Source organism: Ursus maritimus, unplaced genomic scaffold (assembly GCF_017311325.1).
Source record: "Ursus maritimus isolate PB19 unplaced genomic scaffold, ASM1731132v1 scaffold_21, whole genome shotgun sequence".
NCBI lineage: Eukaryota > Metazoa > Chordata > Mammalia > Carnivora > Ursidae > Ursus > Ursus maritimus.
In genome coordinates, this window is record NW_024424564.1 from 7,914,170 (window position 1) to 7,928,213 (window position 14,044).

The 14,044-nt window shown below is 42.7% G+C and overlaps 1 protein-coding gene across 3 annotated transcripts in view; it reads left to right on the forward strand.

Annotated features, from left to right (window-relative positions):
• The window catches only part of MSRB3 (methionine sulfoxide reductase B3), a 161,612-nt gene extending 147,780 nt beyond the window's left edge, over positions 1 to 13,832 (forward strand). For all 3 annotated transcript variants that reach the window (XM_040637227.1, XM_040637228.1, XM_008684250.2), the window contains 2 exons: positions 5,093 to 5,190; positions 13,595 to 13,832. In XM_040637227.1, coding sequence (XP_040493161.1) covers positions 5,093 to 5,190; positions 13,595 to 13,726 — 230 coding nt within the window. In that variant the 3' untranslated portion in view covers positions 13,727 to 13,832. The remainder of the gene's footprint in view (positions 1 to 5,092; positions 5,191 to 13,594) is intronic.
• The last annotated feature ends 212 nt before the right edge of the window (positions 13,833 to 14,044 follow it).

Here is a 14,044-nt window from a genome sequence, read left to right on the forward strand (position 1 = left end):
CAGCGAATAACTAGGTAAGCATCAGAGCTCTAAACTTCAGACAATTCTTGTCATCAGGGCGGCTTCATAAAGCGTTGTGTTATTTGGTTGAGGCAGCTAACACGGTAAGTAGTGGTCAGTGAGGTTAACGGATTCTGGCTTCAGAGATACGAAACGCTACAAATTCTGAAATACGGTCCTAGAATCACAGAGCTGTGAGAATTGGTACATACAGAAAACCACAGGTCTGTAAGTGTCCAGCGTGTCTCACTGAAGCCACGCGCAAGTATTTCTCATCATTAAAGCGTCACCCAAGCCCAACTGGGATTTATTGTGCTCAAACCGATTTTGCACTTGAAGCTAATAAAATATTGGTAATTACATTTCAATGTAATGAATTCTCGGGCACGGGTGTTTTCTGCTGCGCTCTACTGATGGGTCATGTAGCTAACTTACTGAGGTTTCTCCTTTTTATTTGGGGGCTGGGCGCTGATCCAGGAAACGTGGCAGCTGTTTAGCAAATCCTTGTTAAATTAAGAGTAGGGGAAGAAGGGCCGCATTTTCTAGACATGGTACAGATGGGATTGGCTTCAACTTGTTTATAACCTGTTGCTAGGTTTAAGAACTTGTTTCAAAGATTTTTGAAAGGAAGGAGGAAAAGGTTGGGATAGAGAGATGAGCAAGTTTTTCTCAGGAGGCAGTTGGAGTGAAACATTTAAAGTTTGCCAGCAGAACGCCACCTGTGGAAAGGTGTGTCACCGTTCCGTGACGGGTTCGAGGAGACTGAGCAGTTCAGTGAGCCCCATTCTGAGTGGGAAGGAATAATTCTTTTTACTGCAATCTTAAAAAAAAAAATCCACCGTAGTGTAGACGGTAGCAAGCGCCAAAGATCTACTGTTAACAAACGGAATCACTTGCTCTGATATTTGAGACATAAATGGACACATCCTGGATTTGCTGCCCATTATGCCAGTGCTGTCAAGTGACGTGTGCAGATCAGTGTGGCCTGATGGTCGTCGGGTCACACGGGAGCAGGACTGCCAATAGCCCCACGCGGCTGCCGTGGTTGGGCTACCTGTATTTACCTGCTGTCTGGAGATGAGGATGCTTTGAGAGGAGAATCTATTTATTGAATACAAGACATTCCCGATAACAACCAGCTAATATCTAAAAAGTACCGTTTATATTTTTAGAAATCAAACGATAATACACTCCAATCTGAGCTCATCAAATAGAAACAAAGGGATGTAATGGGGGTGGGGTGAGCCAACTCTGTTTATCCAGGTTTTCCAATGACTGTTCTTTTAAAAAGTGCATGGAATGCATCCAAAACAAATAATGTTTTGTTAGATGAGAAGACCAAAAGGGAAATCCTAGAGAAAGGAGGATGGATGATCTTTCTTTAATGTCAAAACTGACATAAACACATCCCCCTCCCCCTTTTGCTCAAGATAATTTTCTCAACAAGACCCAGATTGCTTCAGTCTTGCCTATCACCCTTTGAAGCACTTTCCTTATTATTAGGAGTGGGGGCAGGGTTTCCTTTGAGGATTTTTGCGGCAGTGAAGAGTTCCTCCTTTAAATACTTTCACATGATGAGGGAATTCCGCTCTCAAAGTGCTGTCATCTTTGGGGCTTCTCTGCCATGAGACAATTTATTCTTGGTTGAAGGTCCTTCTTAGTTTCATTGTCAATAAGGACTTGGTTTTCTGATGGATTCTCCTTCAACGTTTTCTGGGAGACCTAGAGAAAGAATTCAATGTTCTCCTGTGTTAACCTTATGGAAGTTGGCCCTGATTCTCTTTTGAAATGTGTTCCCTCACACGGGGTTACTTATGGTCTCCAGCACGGTTGCCCTGGTCAGTCTCCATTAATTAAGATTTGGGTGAGATATCAAATATTCCACCTTGAAAACTGCATTTCTTCTACTGCACAGAGAGACACTGTGAATTTTGGGGAGTTTTGATGACTTTTTTTGTTTGGTTGGTTTTTTAGTGTCTCTTCTGATATTTAACCAACACCATGGGAAACAACCAATAAATTATGTTTTCCCAGAAACATTGAAATCTTTTGAGAACCCTGACTCCATATCACTGCACCTCATCCTTATCTACTCTTCAATATAGTCTTCTGGAACATTCTATAAATATTTAATTCATGGAGACAAAATGTATAGCTGTATAGTTTAATAGCTCATTTGAAAGCAGTTCTCTTCTCTCCCCCAAATGTTTAATAGGCAATGCTTCACAATTGTTAGGAAAGAATTAGAATGAAGAAACCCCAAAGAGAATTGAGGTTTCCTCAATATTAATACCTAAGGTGAGCTTCTAAGTATTTGTGGTTATTTTAGATAAATGAATAAAATATTATCCATGCCCCAAAGTCAATTGCATTGTTCATGTCATTACTCTTGGGCTTCCTCTTTGAACGGTGTGGTTGTTAGTGAGAGAATCAGTATGGTTTAGGATACATTCATTCTTCGCTTCCACTTAGAAGCTCCTAAGTGCAACGGTGTAACCACCAACCAATCCAGACCCGGCACTAAACATACTTCTTAAAACCTGCCGTCTCCTTCCTGTTACAGTATTGAAATGAATGATGTCTTGGCCTCATATTGAGGAAGAAGGTGGAATGTGAGGAGAGAACCCTAGACTAAAGTCAGAATTCACACATTCTAGCTTTGCTGCTGCCACTGACTGCCTGTGTAATATTGGCACGTACCATATCCTTCTGCTCCCTCTTCTCCTGCCCGCAGAATTCCTGCAAGGTTAGTGACCTTGAGGATCTTCAAGGATTTACCATCCTGAGTAAATAGTAAGCTTACTCTCCCTATCAAGAGAGGCTTCGTTATGGTGTTTGGGGAAGTTGGGTACTCCAGTGAAAAAACTGCATTGCTGCTTTCTTAATCTAGTCTGTAAAAAAGCAACATGATTATATTTTCTGCCTCCAGTGGGACTCTGTGACATAATGTAAATATCCATCCCGTCTTCTTGTTTATGCAGACTCTGCCTTCGAAGTGCTCATAAGCTAGTCAGAGAGGAAAGCCTGAAAACAAATAAATCAAAAATCCGCTATGATAAGTAGAACAAGATGAGTGTATATAACATGAAGAAGGAGCATGGGAGGTGGGATATATATATATATATTTATATATTTATATATTTATATATATATATTTATATATATTACATTTCTCCATACCTATTTTAAATTCTAGGAATAGGAAAATGTATGTGCGTTGGAGGGAAGCTTTATGGTAAATTTAAAAAAAAAAATCCTAACGCTTTACCTGTTTACTACTGAATCAAATAAGTCCCTCCATAATATTAGTTGCCATAACCAGCAAGCGAATGAGTTATAACATGGAGATTTAAATATAGAGTGTTCTCTTTCTTTTCATAGCTAAATTATTTTTCAATGTCTTCAAACATCACCTTTAACCCTCTCTTTTCTAGCCATTGGCACTACTGCCATTGAACAAAGAAGAATATCTAAAAGTGCCAAGTAGTCATCATAAACCAATAATTATAGCCTAGGATATGTTTAGATTGTCTTTAGAATTTAGAAAACAGGGAGAGACAAGTTTTCTTAAGAGTACTGGTGTGTCTTGGTGTGACTGTTTTTTGAGGAACGTTATCTTATATCTAGAAAGTTAAGGTTTTCCTGGTGACTTGCAGCAATCTTGAACTCAAATCAAGGAATTGGAAAGTGTTTCAGCTCTGGGTGTTGAATCCAGCACCAACTCTGAAAGCTATACTGTTGCATAGTGGGGGATGGGAGGTTTGGGGGAGTTTCTGATAAAAACTTGGCCTGAGCTAATTTGTTTGAAACTGGAAATCATATTGTTGAAGTCTGCATTCTGTTTTCTTTCAGTTGGTGTATTAACACAAAGCACCATGTTTTTAAAGCGCTTCCTCCTTTCTACAGGAATAAATTTGGCTTCTGAAAGAAAAAAAAAGAATTGTACCAGCAGTTCGGCAACATCACACCTCTTCCATCATTTTGGGCTTCAGCTCAGTAACTCCCGACAAATTTTCTGAAAACATGTAAAAACATGCCTAGAAGTACTGAACGTAAAACCTGACTGTACACTCATAAACATTTGTACAATCTTATGGTCCTTATCGTTGAGTTTCTTAAAGCTGTGTGTGCATATTTTAAAAATCATTCAAATAAATGAAAATTGGAACAAGATGCTATTTGAGAGGAGGTGCTCCCTAGAGATGCCTGGAGAACACTGCCCTATGACTTCCTTCTAGGAAGTGAGCTAGCCCCTTGCCTATAAAGTAGATAGAAGCTGCTTTCCAGATAGCCCTGTCCTGAGAAATTATTAGATTAAGATGGAAACTATGGAATACTCATTTTTTAATATTTTAACCATACAAACTAAGTACGGAAAAAACATGCTTCCTAAAGGGGCATGGAAAGTTGAAAAGTTAACAGCCAGAAAAATTGTAATGAATAAATCCTTTAAAAAATAAATAAATCTTTATAAAAGGGGGGGGCACCCAAGTGGCTCAGTTGGTTGAGTGTCCGACTCTTGGTTTTGGCTCAGGTCATGATCTCGGGGTCCTGGGATCAAGCCCTGTGTCGGGCTCCATGCTCAACAGGGAGTCTGTTTGAGGATTTCTGTCTCTCTCCTCTGCCCCTCCCCCTGCTCGCCCTCGCTCTCTCTCTCAAATAAATAAATAAATCTTAAAAAAAAAATCCACAATTGGATTGTGTTTTGGAGAATGTCACACTGTTAAGACTCAGAGTGAGTGCCCAGTGACTCTGAAGATAAGAGACAAGACCAAGTGGCAAGAGAGAGCTTTATAAATCCAGGGGTACTCTAGAAAACTCCTGGATGGTCTAAGAATGCTTCTTGAAACATAAACTCCCAATGCAACTGTGATCCGAATGTGAGGAGAAAGTTATTCTTAAAAAAGAGTTGCACTCTTAGGAAATATATTATCCTTCAGCTTTTGACCTTTTTTTTTTTCAGGTTGAAGAAGTCAAGAACGATTCATATACTAAAGATTCTCATTCTCTGCTTAGTAGCTCTTCAGAATTGTATTCTAACCCAAGGCTGTCTCTCTCCTGTCTGTTTTGTTCTGGTGCTGCTCTGCCCCAGGCTGGCCTTCATTCCACGATGTGATCAGTTCTGATGCAATCACGTTTACTGACGACTTTTCCTACGGGATGCACAGGGTGGAAACGAGCTGCTCTCAGGTCAGTTAACCCCACCCAAAAACCCGCTATGCTGCTCCCTCTGCATTGCAAACACTTTCGGGACTCCTGGTTGTGCTAAATATAGCAACTAAAGCCAAGAGACTGATCACAAAAGGGGCAGACGAGTGCAATGAAGTCTCTATAAAGTAACGATATCTCAGTCTTCAGGTGTTCAGCAAGTCCAATTGAATGCCAGTCATCGGCTTCAACACTATTTAAAAAAAAAAAAAAGAATGATAGGAAGAATCATCTTCAGTTGATTGAGTATAGCAGGGAACGGGCCATTCTTCGGGCATATGAAGATTTCGTTATGTGGCTTTGTATAATCTGATGTCTAGAGAATACCCCTCTCCCTGCAGTTCTGCGCACCTGTTGTTCCGCTGTAATGACCCCAGCACGGGTGGGCAAGACCCCAGAGACAGCTTTCCCTCGGTGGGTGTGAGGCGGGAGGTGGGAGAATGGGCAGTGGGAAGAGGAGGTTCAGTGGTAGGTTGTATGAGCTCAGAGTGAGGCTACGTGATGAGGTAACGCCTTCTCTTCTTCTCCTAGTATATGGACCGATCTTCGTTTCCAAGGATGCTCCAATTAGTTCCCACCACTCTGCTCTCACCAAAGTAGGGCCGGCTCTAGGGGAGAAAATGAGCACGTGTTGAGGAGGCAAAGATAGTTGATTTGTCATGCCAATGAAGAGACTTGAACTTGTGGGTCTTTTGTATTTAAACTCAGAGACATAGCCAGACCTTCCTGTACACAGAACGGGAGCAACTGCACATTCCATTCTAGAGTAGATAGTCCTGTTCTAATCTGCTTTACGTAAGTGCAGTGTAAAGTCCGAGTAGTGTGGCCCTGAAATTCATTGATAGGACGGAGTAGTTTGTTGGGGGATGTCTGTTGCACGTATCAGAGGTAAAGGGGGCACCATCAGGCAGCTGAAATAGCAAAGTGACTGCCACGTGGGCCTCCCTCAACATTCTTCTACTTGCCCTTTAACCCCCTTCATCAGGCACGAGAGTTTTAGGGAGTAGGTGGCATATTTACTACCAAGTAGGGAGGGAGATTGGTTAGAACCTAACCATCTGATGAATTTGTGTTTTCTTTTTCTTTTTTTTAAATAAAGCTGGTGAGTTTTCTGTCCTCTAAGCCTGAGCACTTCTCTCTCCCTTGAAAAGCAGACTTCGTATTTTATCTAGGTCATATTTTCCGTCCACTCTTATTTCTCAGATATGAATTTCTTTCTTTCTTTTTTTTTTTTAAAGATTTTATTTATTTATTTGACAGAGACAGCCAGCGAGAGAGGGAGCACAGCAGGGGAAGTGGGAGAGGAAGAAGCAGGCTCCCAGCGGAGGAGCCTGATGTGGGGCTCGATCCCAGAACGCCGGGATCACGCCCTGAGCCGGAGGCAGACGCTTAACGACTGCGCCACCCAGGCGCCCCCTCAGACATGAATTTCTGAGCAAGATAGTGGAAATCTCTGATCCTGGATCTCACCCCCAGAGATTCTCGTTTAGTTGGGCTGTGTGAGGCCTCAACGCCAGCAGTTTTTAAAAGCTGCCCTGGTTAACTCTCACAATAACCTTGTGAGGTAGATATTGTCATTTTTCTTAATGTTTTAGTTGAGAAAACTGAGACACAATAAGGACAATTACACTTGTGTAAATCTACATCGATTTAAGCGGCAGAGCTGAGACTCGAACTTGGACACTGAGCTCCAGAGCCCTAGGGTGCTTAGATAGGTAGACAGATAGACCATCAAGAGTCACGTTAAAACAAAAAAGCCTATGATCTCCAGTAGTTGATTTAATTCAATTTATGTTTGAATTCAACTGAATTTTAATTGATATTTTTATAACTGCCACAAAAACTAATTATGAAAAATATTTGACAAAAAAGTAACTGGGTAGGATGGAACATAGTAACATGTAATTTAGGTACGTAGTACTTAATACACCTCTTTTAAGACTAACAGTTTCTTTTTGTTTTAACAGCCTTAGGGCTGTTATATGACTGCTACCCTCCTTTTTGTTCAGAACCCACTTTCAAACATGAGTCCCATGAGAACCAAATAAAAAAAGGCACAGAAAAAGTGAGGCATAAGATAATCACTTTCCTTAATGCCCTATTCTCTAATGTCTCTGTGACTAATGCTTAAAATTCACAATATAAACTTGGTCCTTTCTCTGTGCCAACCAGAGTTAATAGTAGTAGTACTCAAAAAAAGACCATCACGAATATGAAGGTATTATGCAGCAACCAAACAGAAATGAAGCCTACAAGTTGCCCAAATCGGGCCACATTAATAAAAGATGTTAATAAGCTAAACCAGGTGCAGCTCTCGGCCCTTCGGTCAAAGGCCTCAGTGACTGTTACTGTACTTTGGGTCCTTTCTGAATGGTTGCGTGAAGAACTAACAGTGACCTATCCCTTCTGGCTTCTTTCCCCACCACCTTTATTTCTCATTTGAAAGCATGTAACTCTTTCTTAAATAAAAGTCTTAAATTTAAAGAGAAGAGGGAGGGAAATTTGTTCTATTAAGGCATATGTAAAAATACATGCTCTGTAGTAAGTTTCGTGGGGAAAATAATCAGGTTCCAGCACTGGAGAAAGATATGTTTGCTGGAGTCTTCTCCCTGTGGGCAGAGTGGGGGGCGTCTGCCTTGCGAGCGTGGTAATAGCTCACCAAAGTGTGCTGGGTATCTGTCTGTCTGTCTGTCTTCCTTCCTTCCTTTCTTTTCTGTGGGTTTCATCCACACATTTCTTTTCCTTTTGTTCTACATTTTTCTTGAGTTTTTTTCTTTTCCATTTTCTCATTTATCCTTTTCGTCTCAACTTGGAAAAAGTAACTGACTGAATGGTTTGCATACTGAGTAAACACTTGTATTTTGTTTCCTAGTTTCTCATTCTTAATGCTCCTTTTCAAGATCAGTTTATCTGTTGTTTAACCTTCTATTCTTTCAGTTTATGTAGTCTCTTCCCCTAGTCACAGCTTCTCCCATCCTTTTGGGGGAAGTGGTGTAGGAAACTTGCCTCTGATCTGCTTCTCCTCTTTCTCAAATTCTTGCTGCATTTTGAATTCACGTGGCTTGTCCTCTCTCTGGACTGAGTAGCAACAATGTGGTTGGTCTGATGAAGAATCTGTTAGATGCTTTAGACATCTCATAGACGTTCTCAGTGGAACGTGTTACGTGGAGTACTTCTTTCCTTGGGGTAAAGATGGCGCGTCTACACCTGGAGACCCTCTTATTGCCACCTTCTACAGATGAGCTGAGCTTCCATGGACAAACCAGTTGGCTCAACCTACTTGCTTGGTGTTTTGTTTTGTTTTGTTTTGTTTTTTGGTCTGTGGTCCTCCCTAATTCTTACTCCAGTATTGAGGATTCTTCTTCTTTTCCTTTCCCTTCCTTTCCTTTCCTTTCCCTGGTTTCTTTCTTTCTTTCTTTCTTTCTTTCTTTCTTTCTTTCTTTCTTTCTTTTTAAAATTGTGATATGGATCATGCTACGCAGTGAATTAGACCTCATATTTGAGTAGGAATTATAAATGTGTTGGGAGCCATAACTTACCACCTCCTTATACTACTCTGTAGTTTTCCCATGTGTCCCATGACTTCTTTAGGTAATAATACTTTAGTAAGATTTTGTTGAGAAAGCTAAGATTGATTCAGTACTGTCATCACTTTTCAGAGAAATAGTGCAGTCAGGTCCTTCTAAACGCACTGCTGTGTCAGAAGCCTAGCACGCTGCCTGACCTTTAAGTGAACAGCACAGAAAACGAGCAAGGGTGGTGGAGATCCTTCAGTGCCTTGTGTTAGGATTCCTGCTTGTCTAGGAAACAGGTTGCCCTGTTACATTCTGATTTTTGTTGCTACCATATTTGTTTGCTTTTCCTGTTCTACCCGCTGAATTGCACAACTGTATTCTAGTTATCTCTTTCAAAGAGGGTCTTTATCTTAAATTTGTCCACTTTAGTTATCTTCTCCCAGCTGTGGCAATTTTCTAACAATTTGCAGTTACAAAGAATTTTTTAAAGTTTTATTTACACTTTTCAGCTAGTGATAAAATATGTTGTTTCTGTCCCAGTTTCACTGACTACTATGAATAATTGTTTGACAGCTTCTCCCTGACCCTCCAACCCGAGCCTATTAAGTAGTGCTTTGTCAGGAGTTAAATTCAGTGCAAAGAGGTAAGAGTTGCATGGTTTAAGCGAAGTTTAGAGAAGTAAGTCCCTTCTGGTAATACTTGCAGAATTCTTCCCTCTTTAGATCAAAATTCTACATCTGCAGCAAATGGGAGACCAATAAATCACTTAACTTTTGGTAATCATCTTTAAGGAAACCATCAGATCCCTGAGTTTACGCGAGCTGGAGTCTATTTTTGCCTGCTGCTATTACTGGCTCAAATCTATGGTAGAGTCCCTTCAGTTTGTTTTAGGCCATTATTAATTTGTTCTAAGGCAGCCAAATCAACAGAAAGGTAAATATCCACCCATACACGGTATTTTTCAAAAGTTAAGCAGATTTTGGTAAAACCCCAAACCTTATTAATCTTTTGCAGACGACAACTCATATATTGCTGATGATTAAAGATACCCATGTGTTACAATAGGGTTTCAGACTCACAGCCCATCTCTCTCTTTCTTGATCTTTCAGTAAAATCATAATGCTAAACTGGTGACTTCACAATCATTTCCTTGGCAAGAGATTAATATCACAAGCACAGAGGAAAAGAGCCCTACTTACACACAAGTGTCTTCGATAACGGTGGGAGAAAACAGGATACTACTGGCAAAGTAAATTGCTTTTCTTCTTAAACTCTTTTCTCCTTCTTATCCTGCCCCATGTGCCCAAGTGTAAAAGCCCCTGCTTTGAAACTGCTTCATCTTGTAGATCAAACACTTAAGAGAAAATGACAATAATAAAGCCCAAAACATCCTAGAAATAGCTGGGAGAAAACCCTCTAGGACAGTTGGAAATACATCAGTGCGGAAATATGTAACTGCATTGAATGCACTATTTGTGTTTCTTATGCACACGATTGAGAATTGCAGTCAGATTTTAAGGAATTATGTTAAATTTGATGTTCAATCACTTTTTGGGGGAGGGAGGCGTCTTTTCCTTTGGTTCTTTGCAGGTTCCTCAGTTGCCAACTTTTCTGAGGGGGAGGCTTAGGTGATAAAGGCTTCCTCTGGGAACTTTAGAATTTTCTTTTGAACAATTAGCTCAGGCTTTTTTCAGAATAAGAGCTTAAATATTCAGTTGTAGTTTTTTATCTTACCTGTACAATAAATGCATAACCATTTTAAGACAACTTTCAAAATGCACACCAAAGATTTTACCCTGAAATAAATCATTAACAGCAGGTTTCAGAGATTTCTTCATCGGGCAGCCAGTTTGTTTCAGTTACAACCAGGTGTGCTGCGATCCCAACACATTGCCAGTTGGCTGGGGCTGGGGAGGCAGAGCTCGCAGGCGGCTGAAGAAATAATGCATCACTGACAACTTCCATTCATCATCCCAGCCTTCGGCCAGGGGTAGAAGCTGGAAAGAATGGGCTCCATGTGCGTTCCCCTCAGGGAGGAACCTTCAGGGCCTGTGCGCTTTTCAAAGAAACCGGGTAATAGTCTTTTATGGGAGACTGGGTGTCCCTGGGAGGAAGCAGAAATGGCGCTGCGTGGTTAGGCTTCCTGCAGACAAATGGCTTTGCAGCTTTGCAGGCGTTGGAGTGGGCATGGATGTGGTGGCGCAGATATAAATGAACAGCTGGCTCCGTTTTGAAAATGGTGCTCCTCCCTCAGTTATCGGAGCCTGGTGTGATTCTTCCAGAACACCTTGTGCAAGCATGATGAAGCTATCCCTATCATTTGTAGGGGACTCACACCTCTTCTGAGGATTTCCCTACCCCATCCCCAGTCCGTAGGGTCGTTTGCCAATGATGTTGGTTGCCTCTTTCTAACTGTAAGTTCTCTTCCTCGTCCCCCTCCCTTTTCATTTCGGATTAGGAACATCTAGAATCTGTGTTTTTCTTTCCGTGTAAGCAAAACAGCAGTTCCAGATTTCGCGAATGAAACTACAGCCCAATAACCAACTCGGTTCAACAGATTACATTACTCTAAGTTGGATTTGTTCAAGAGGAGTTGGGAAATGAAGACCGTATAAATTCTCCTAAATAGCTTCAAGTATATCCTTACTGTGTTTTATTTTTGGAGTAAGGTAAACAGAACCATTTTCTAAATATGCCCAAGAGATGATTAATAAAAGTAATGTCACTTATTTTGTCCAGATAGCTGTATTCTCTCATTAAAACACAAAACCAGAAAACCTATCTGGGGCTTTTATGTGACAAGCCCACCACTCAGATGCCAGGTGATCAAAGAGGCGGAGCCGCACGTGAGATGGATAATTGTGCGTGCACACTGGTCACCGAGAGCCCTGGTTCCTGTTGGCCTGCACGCTGACTGCTTCGGCAGGCAGAAATAGGTGTTTTCCTGTGTCCATTGGGTGAGCATATGTACTTTTACTGGTGCATCTTAGCTGCCGATGCCTGAAAATTTGGCCTCAATTGTTTATAGAAAGGAAAAGCAATCTGAGCTGTCAGCCTTGATATTACCTAAACCTGCATAGAATGTGGTAAAATAGTGCAAGATTTGTTTTTTAGGCCTGTTTCATATTTTCCAGGCAATAGATCAAATCAGTTCAGGGTTCACTTTTAGTTCTTTAATAAGCTGACACAGTATGTTGGCAGTAAAATAAGAATGCACTTTTAACATGGAAGTGCCATATAGTCAGAGTTGCTATTTGTGCCATTTATTAATAACGAGAGGACCCCAGGGAACTGAGTGTAGCACTGAGGATAGGGAAACTGAGATTCTGGTTCTTTCCCTTGTAATGAGCATGGTCCTTCACTTCTCTCTTGTCATCTCCATTTGGTTCATTAGCCCAATTCTCATGTCAGTTCCTACTCTCTTTCCCTGTAATTTCTAAGGGTTTTGTACACCAAGCAAGCATGGTGAGAGGAATTAATAAATCATCTGTAGTCCTTTTCTCTCATGTCCTTCCCTAAATCTTGACTCTTCCATCTGCTCAATATGCTCCTCTGATACCCACTCCTTCACTTCCTTTGGCTTCTTATTCCAGAGTCACCCCAGGAGATTAGCCCCTCATCATCCTACCTGCAATATCAGCCCCCAGCTCTGACGCTTTGTATCGCTTCCTCTTTTTTCCCCTCTCCTTAGCATTTATTCCTACCTATCATCCTACACAGTCGACTTACTTCTTTGTGTATTATCTGTCTCTCCCGCTACAGTGTCAGCTCCGTGAGTCCAGGGGTTGTTGCCTGTGTCTCCAGAGTCTGAGACAGTGCCTGGCGTGCAGCAGGTGCTCCGTAAATATTTGTTACATGAATGAATGGAAATTATTTGCCCCAGCCTTTGGTTTCTCTGTGACATGACAGATGATGTGTTTTCACAGCCTGTTTGAATATGATACACCAATCTCTCCATAGCCCTCACGCCCATCCCTGCTCAGAAAGGGTGCAAGATGGCTCAGTGTGACATACACGGTTGTCACCTGGAGTCGTTCCCAGCGTCGGAGTGCTCAGTGCAGGTTTTATGCACTGAGCCAGCCTTTCTGGAGAAACTATCTCTGGGCTGGATTTCTTTTGAAACCGTCCTAGCCAACCATCCCTCCTTCTGCTTCTGCCTGGATTCTGGGCCTCTTCTCCTTCCCGAGTGTTTGGATAGGCAGGAGCTCGGATCCGAGCTTATTCCTTCCCCATGGAATGCAGCTCACTTGGGTAGAGACGCCCGCGGCGCTCCACCTGCTGGACGCCAGAACGGAAGGACGGTGCGGGCCAGGGGCAGTTCCCCGCCACACTGGTAACCGTGACATCTGTCTGTTGAGCCCGGCCACCGCCTTGCCGGGCTCCCGGAACATCCAGGGCTTGTCTGATGTTAAGTTTTACTGCCCATGAAAGCAAACATCACCTCCGTCATGGCCAGTTACACAGTATCTTTTACGGTGGACTTCTGCATATCTGAAACCCACCCATCCAAAGCCGAAAGGAATGCCAGGGGGGAGAGATTTTATTCTGCCGTGTTTCTTACAAGGGGGGATCAAGGGTCAACTCAATTCATAAAATTACTGCAGACATTTTTCAGCTGGCTGAGAGACTTCATAGATCAAAACACACAGTGGCTCCTCACTGATCTCTGATATGCACAGTTCTCGTGGTTTTTATTCTCGGCACGTGGTGCGGAGCNNTCGCCGCCGCTATGGACAGGCGGATTAGAAGTCGCCCGTGCTGCTTTCCGCCGCGTCTCTACAGGCCGGCCGTCCATCTAAAGCGCGGGCCCGGAGTCCGGCGCAGAGCCTGCTCTGTGCGCGCTCCCTTACGTGTTCGCTCTTCTCTTGCAGTGCGGCGCTCACCTCGGGCACATTTTCGACGACGGGCCGCGTCCCACCGGCAAGAGATACTGCATAAATTCGGCGTCGCTGTCGTTCAGCCCCGCGGGCGGCCCGGCCCCGGGCGGCAGAGCCGAGCTGTAGGCCGCGGAGCGAGTGTACTTAACGCGCAGCTTGTTAACAAAAAATACTCGGAATTGTCTATCTTAGATCTATTTTTTCAAAACAATCGAAGGGCAGTTTTGTGCTATAGGATATTTCTCTTCTTTCGCTTAGCCAGAGCCCCGGGCGGCGGTGTCTGTCGCTATCGACTAGGCGGGGACCGCGGGCAGCCTCAGCGGGCGGAGAGCCCCGCGTGCTGAACCTCTCGGCCAAGCCACCTGAGTACCGTTTGGCGCTATTTTCTTTGAGCACATAGCTTCTTTCTGAGATTTCTCTACTCCCCCCCTCCCCCCCCCCCCC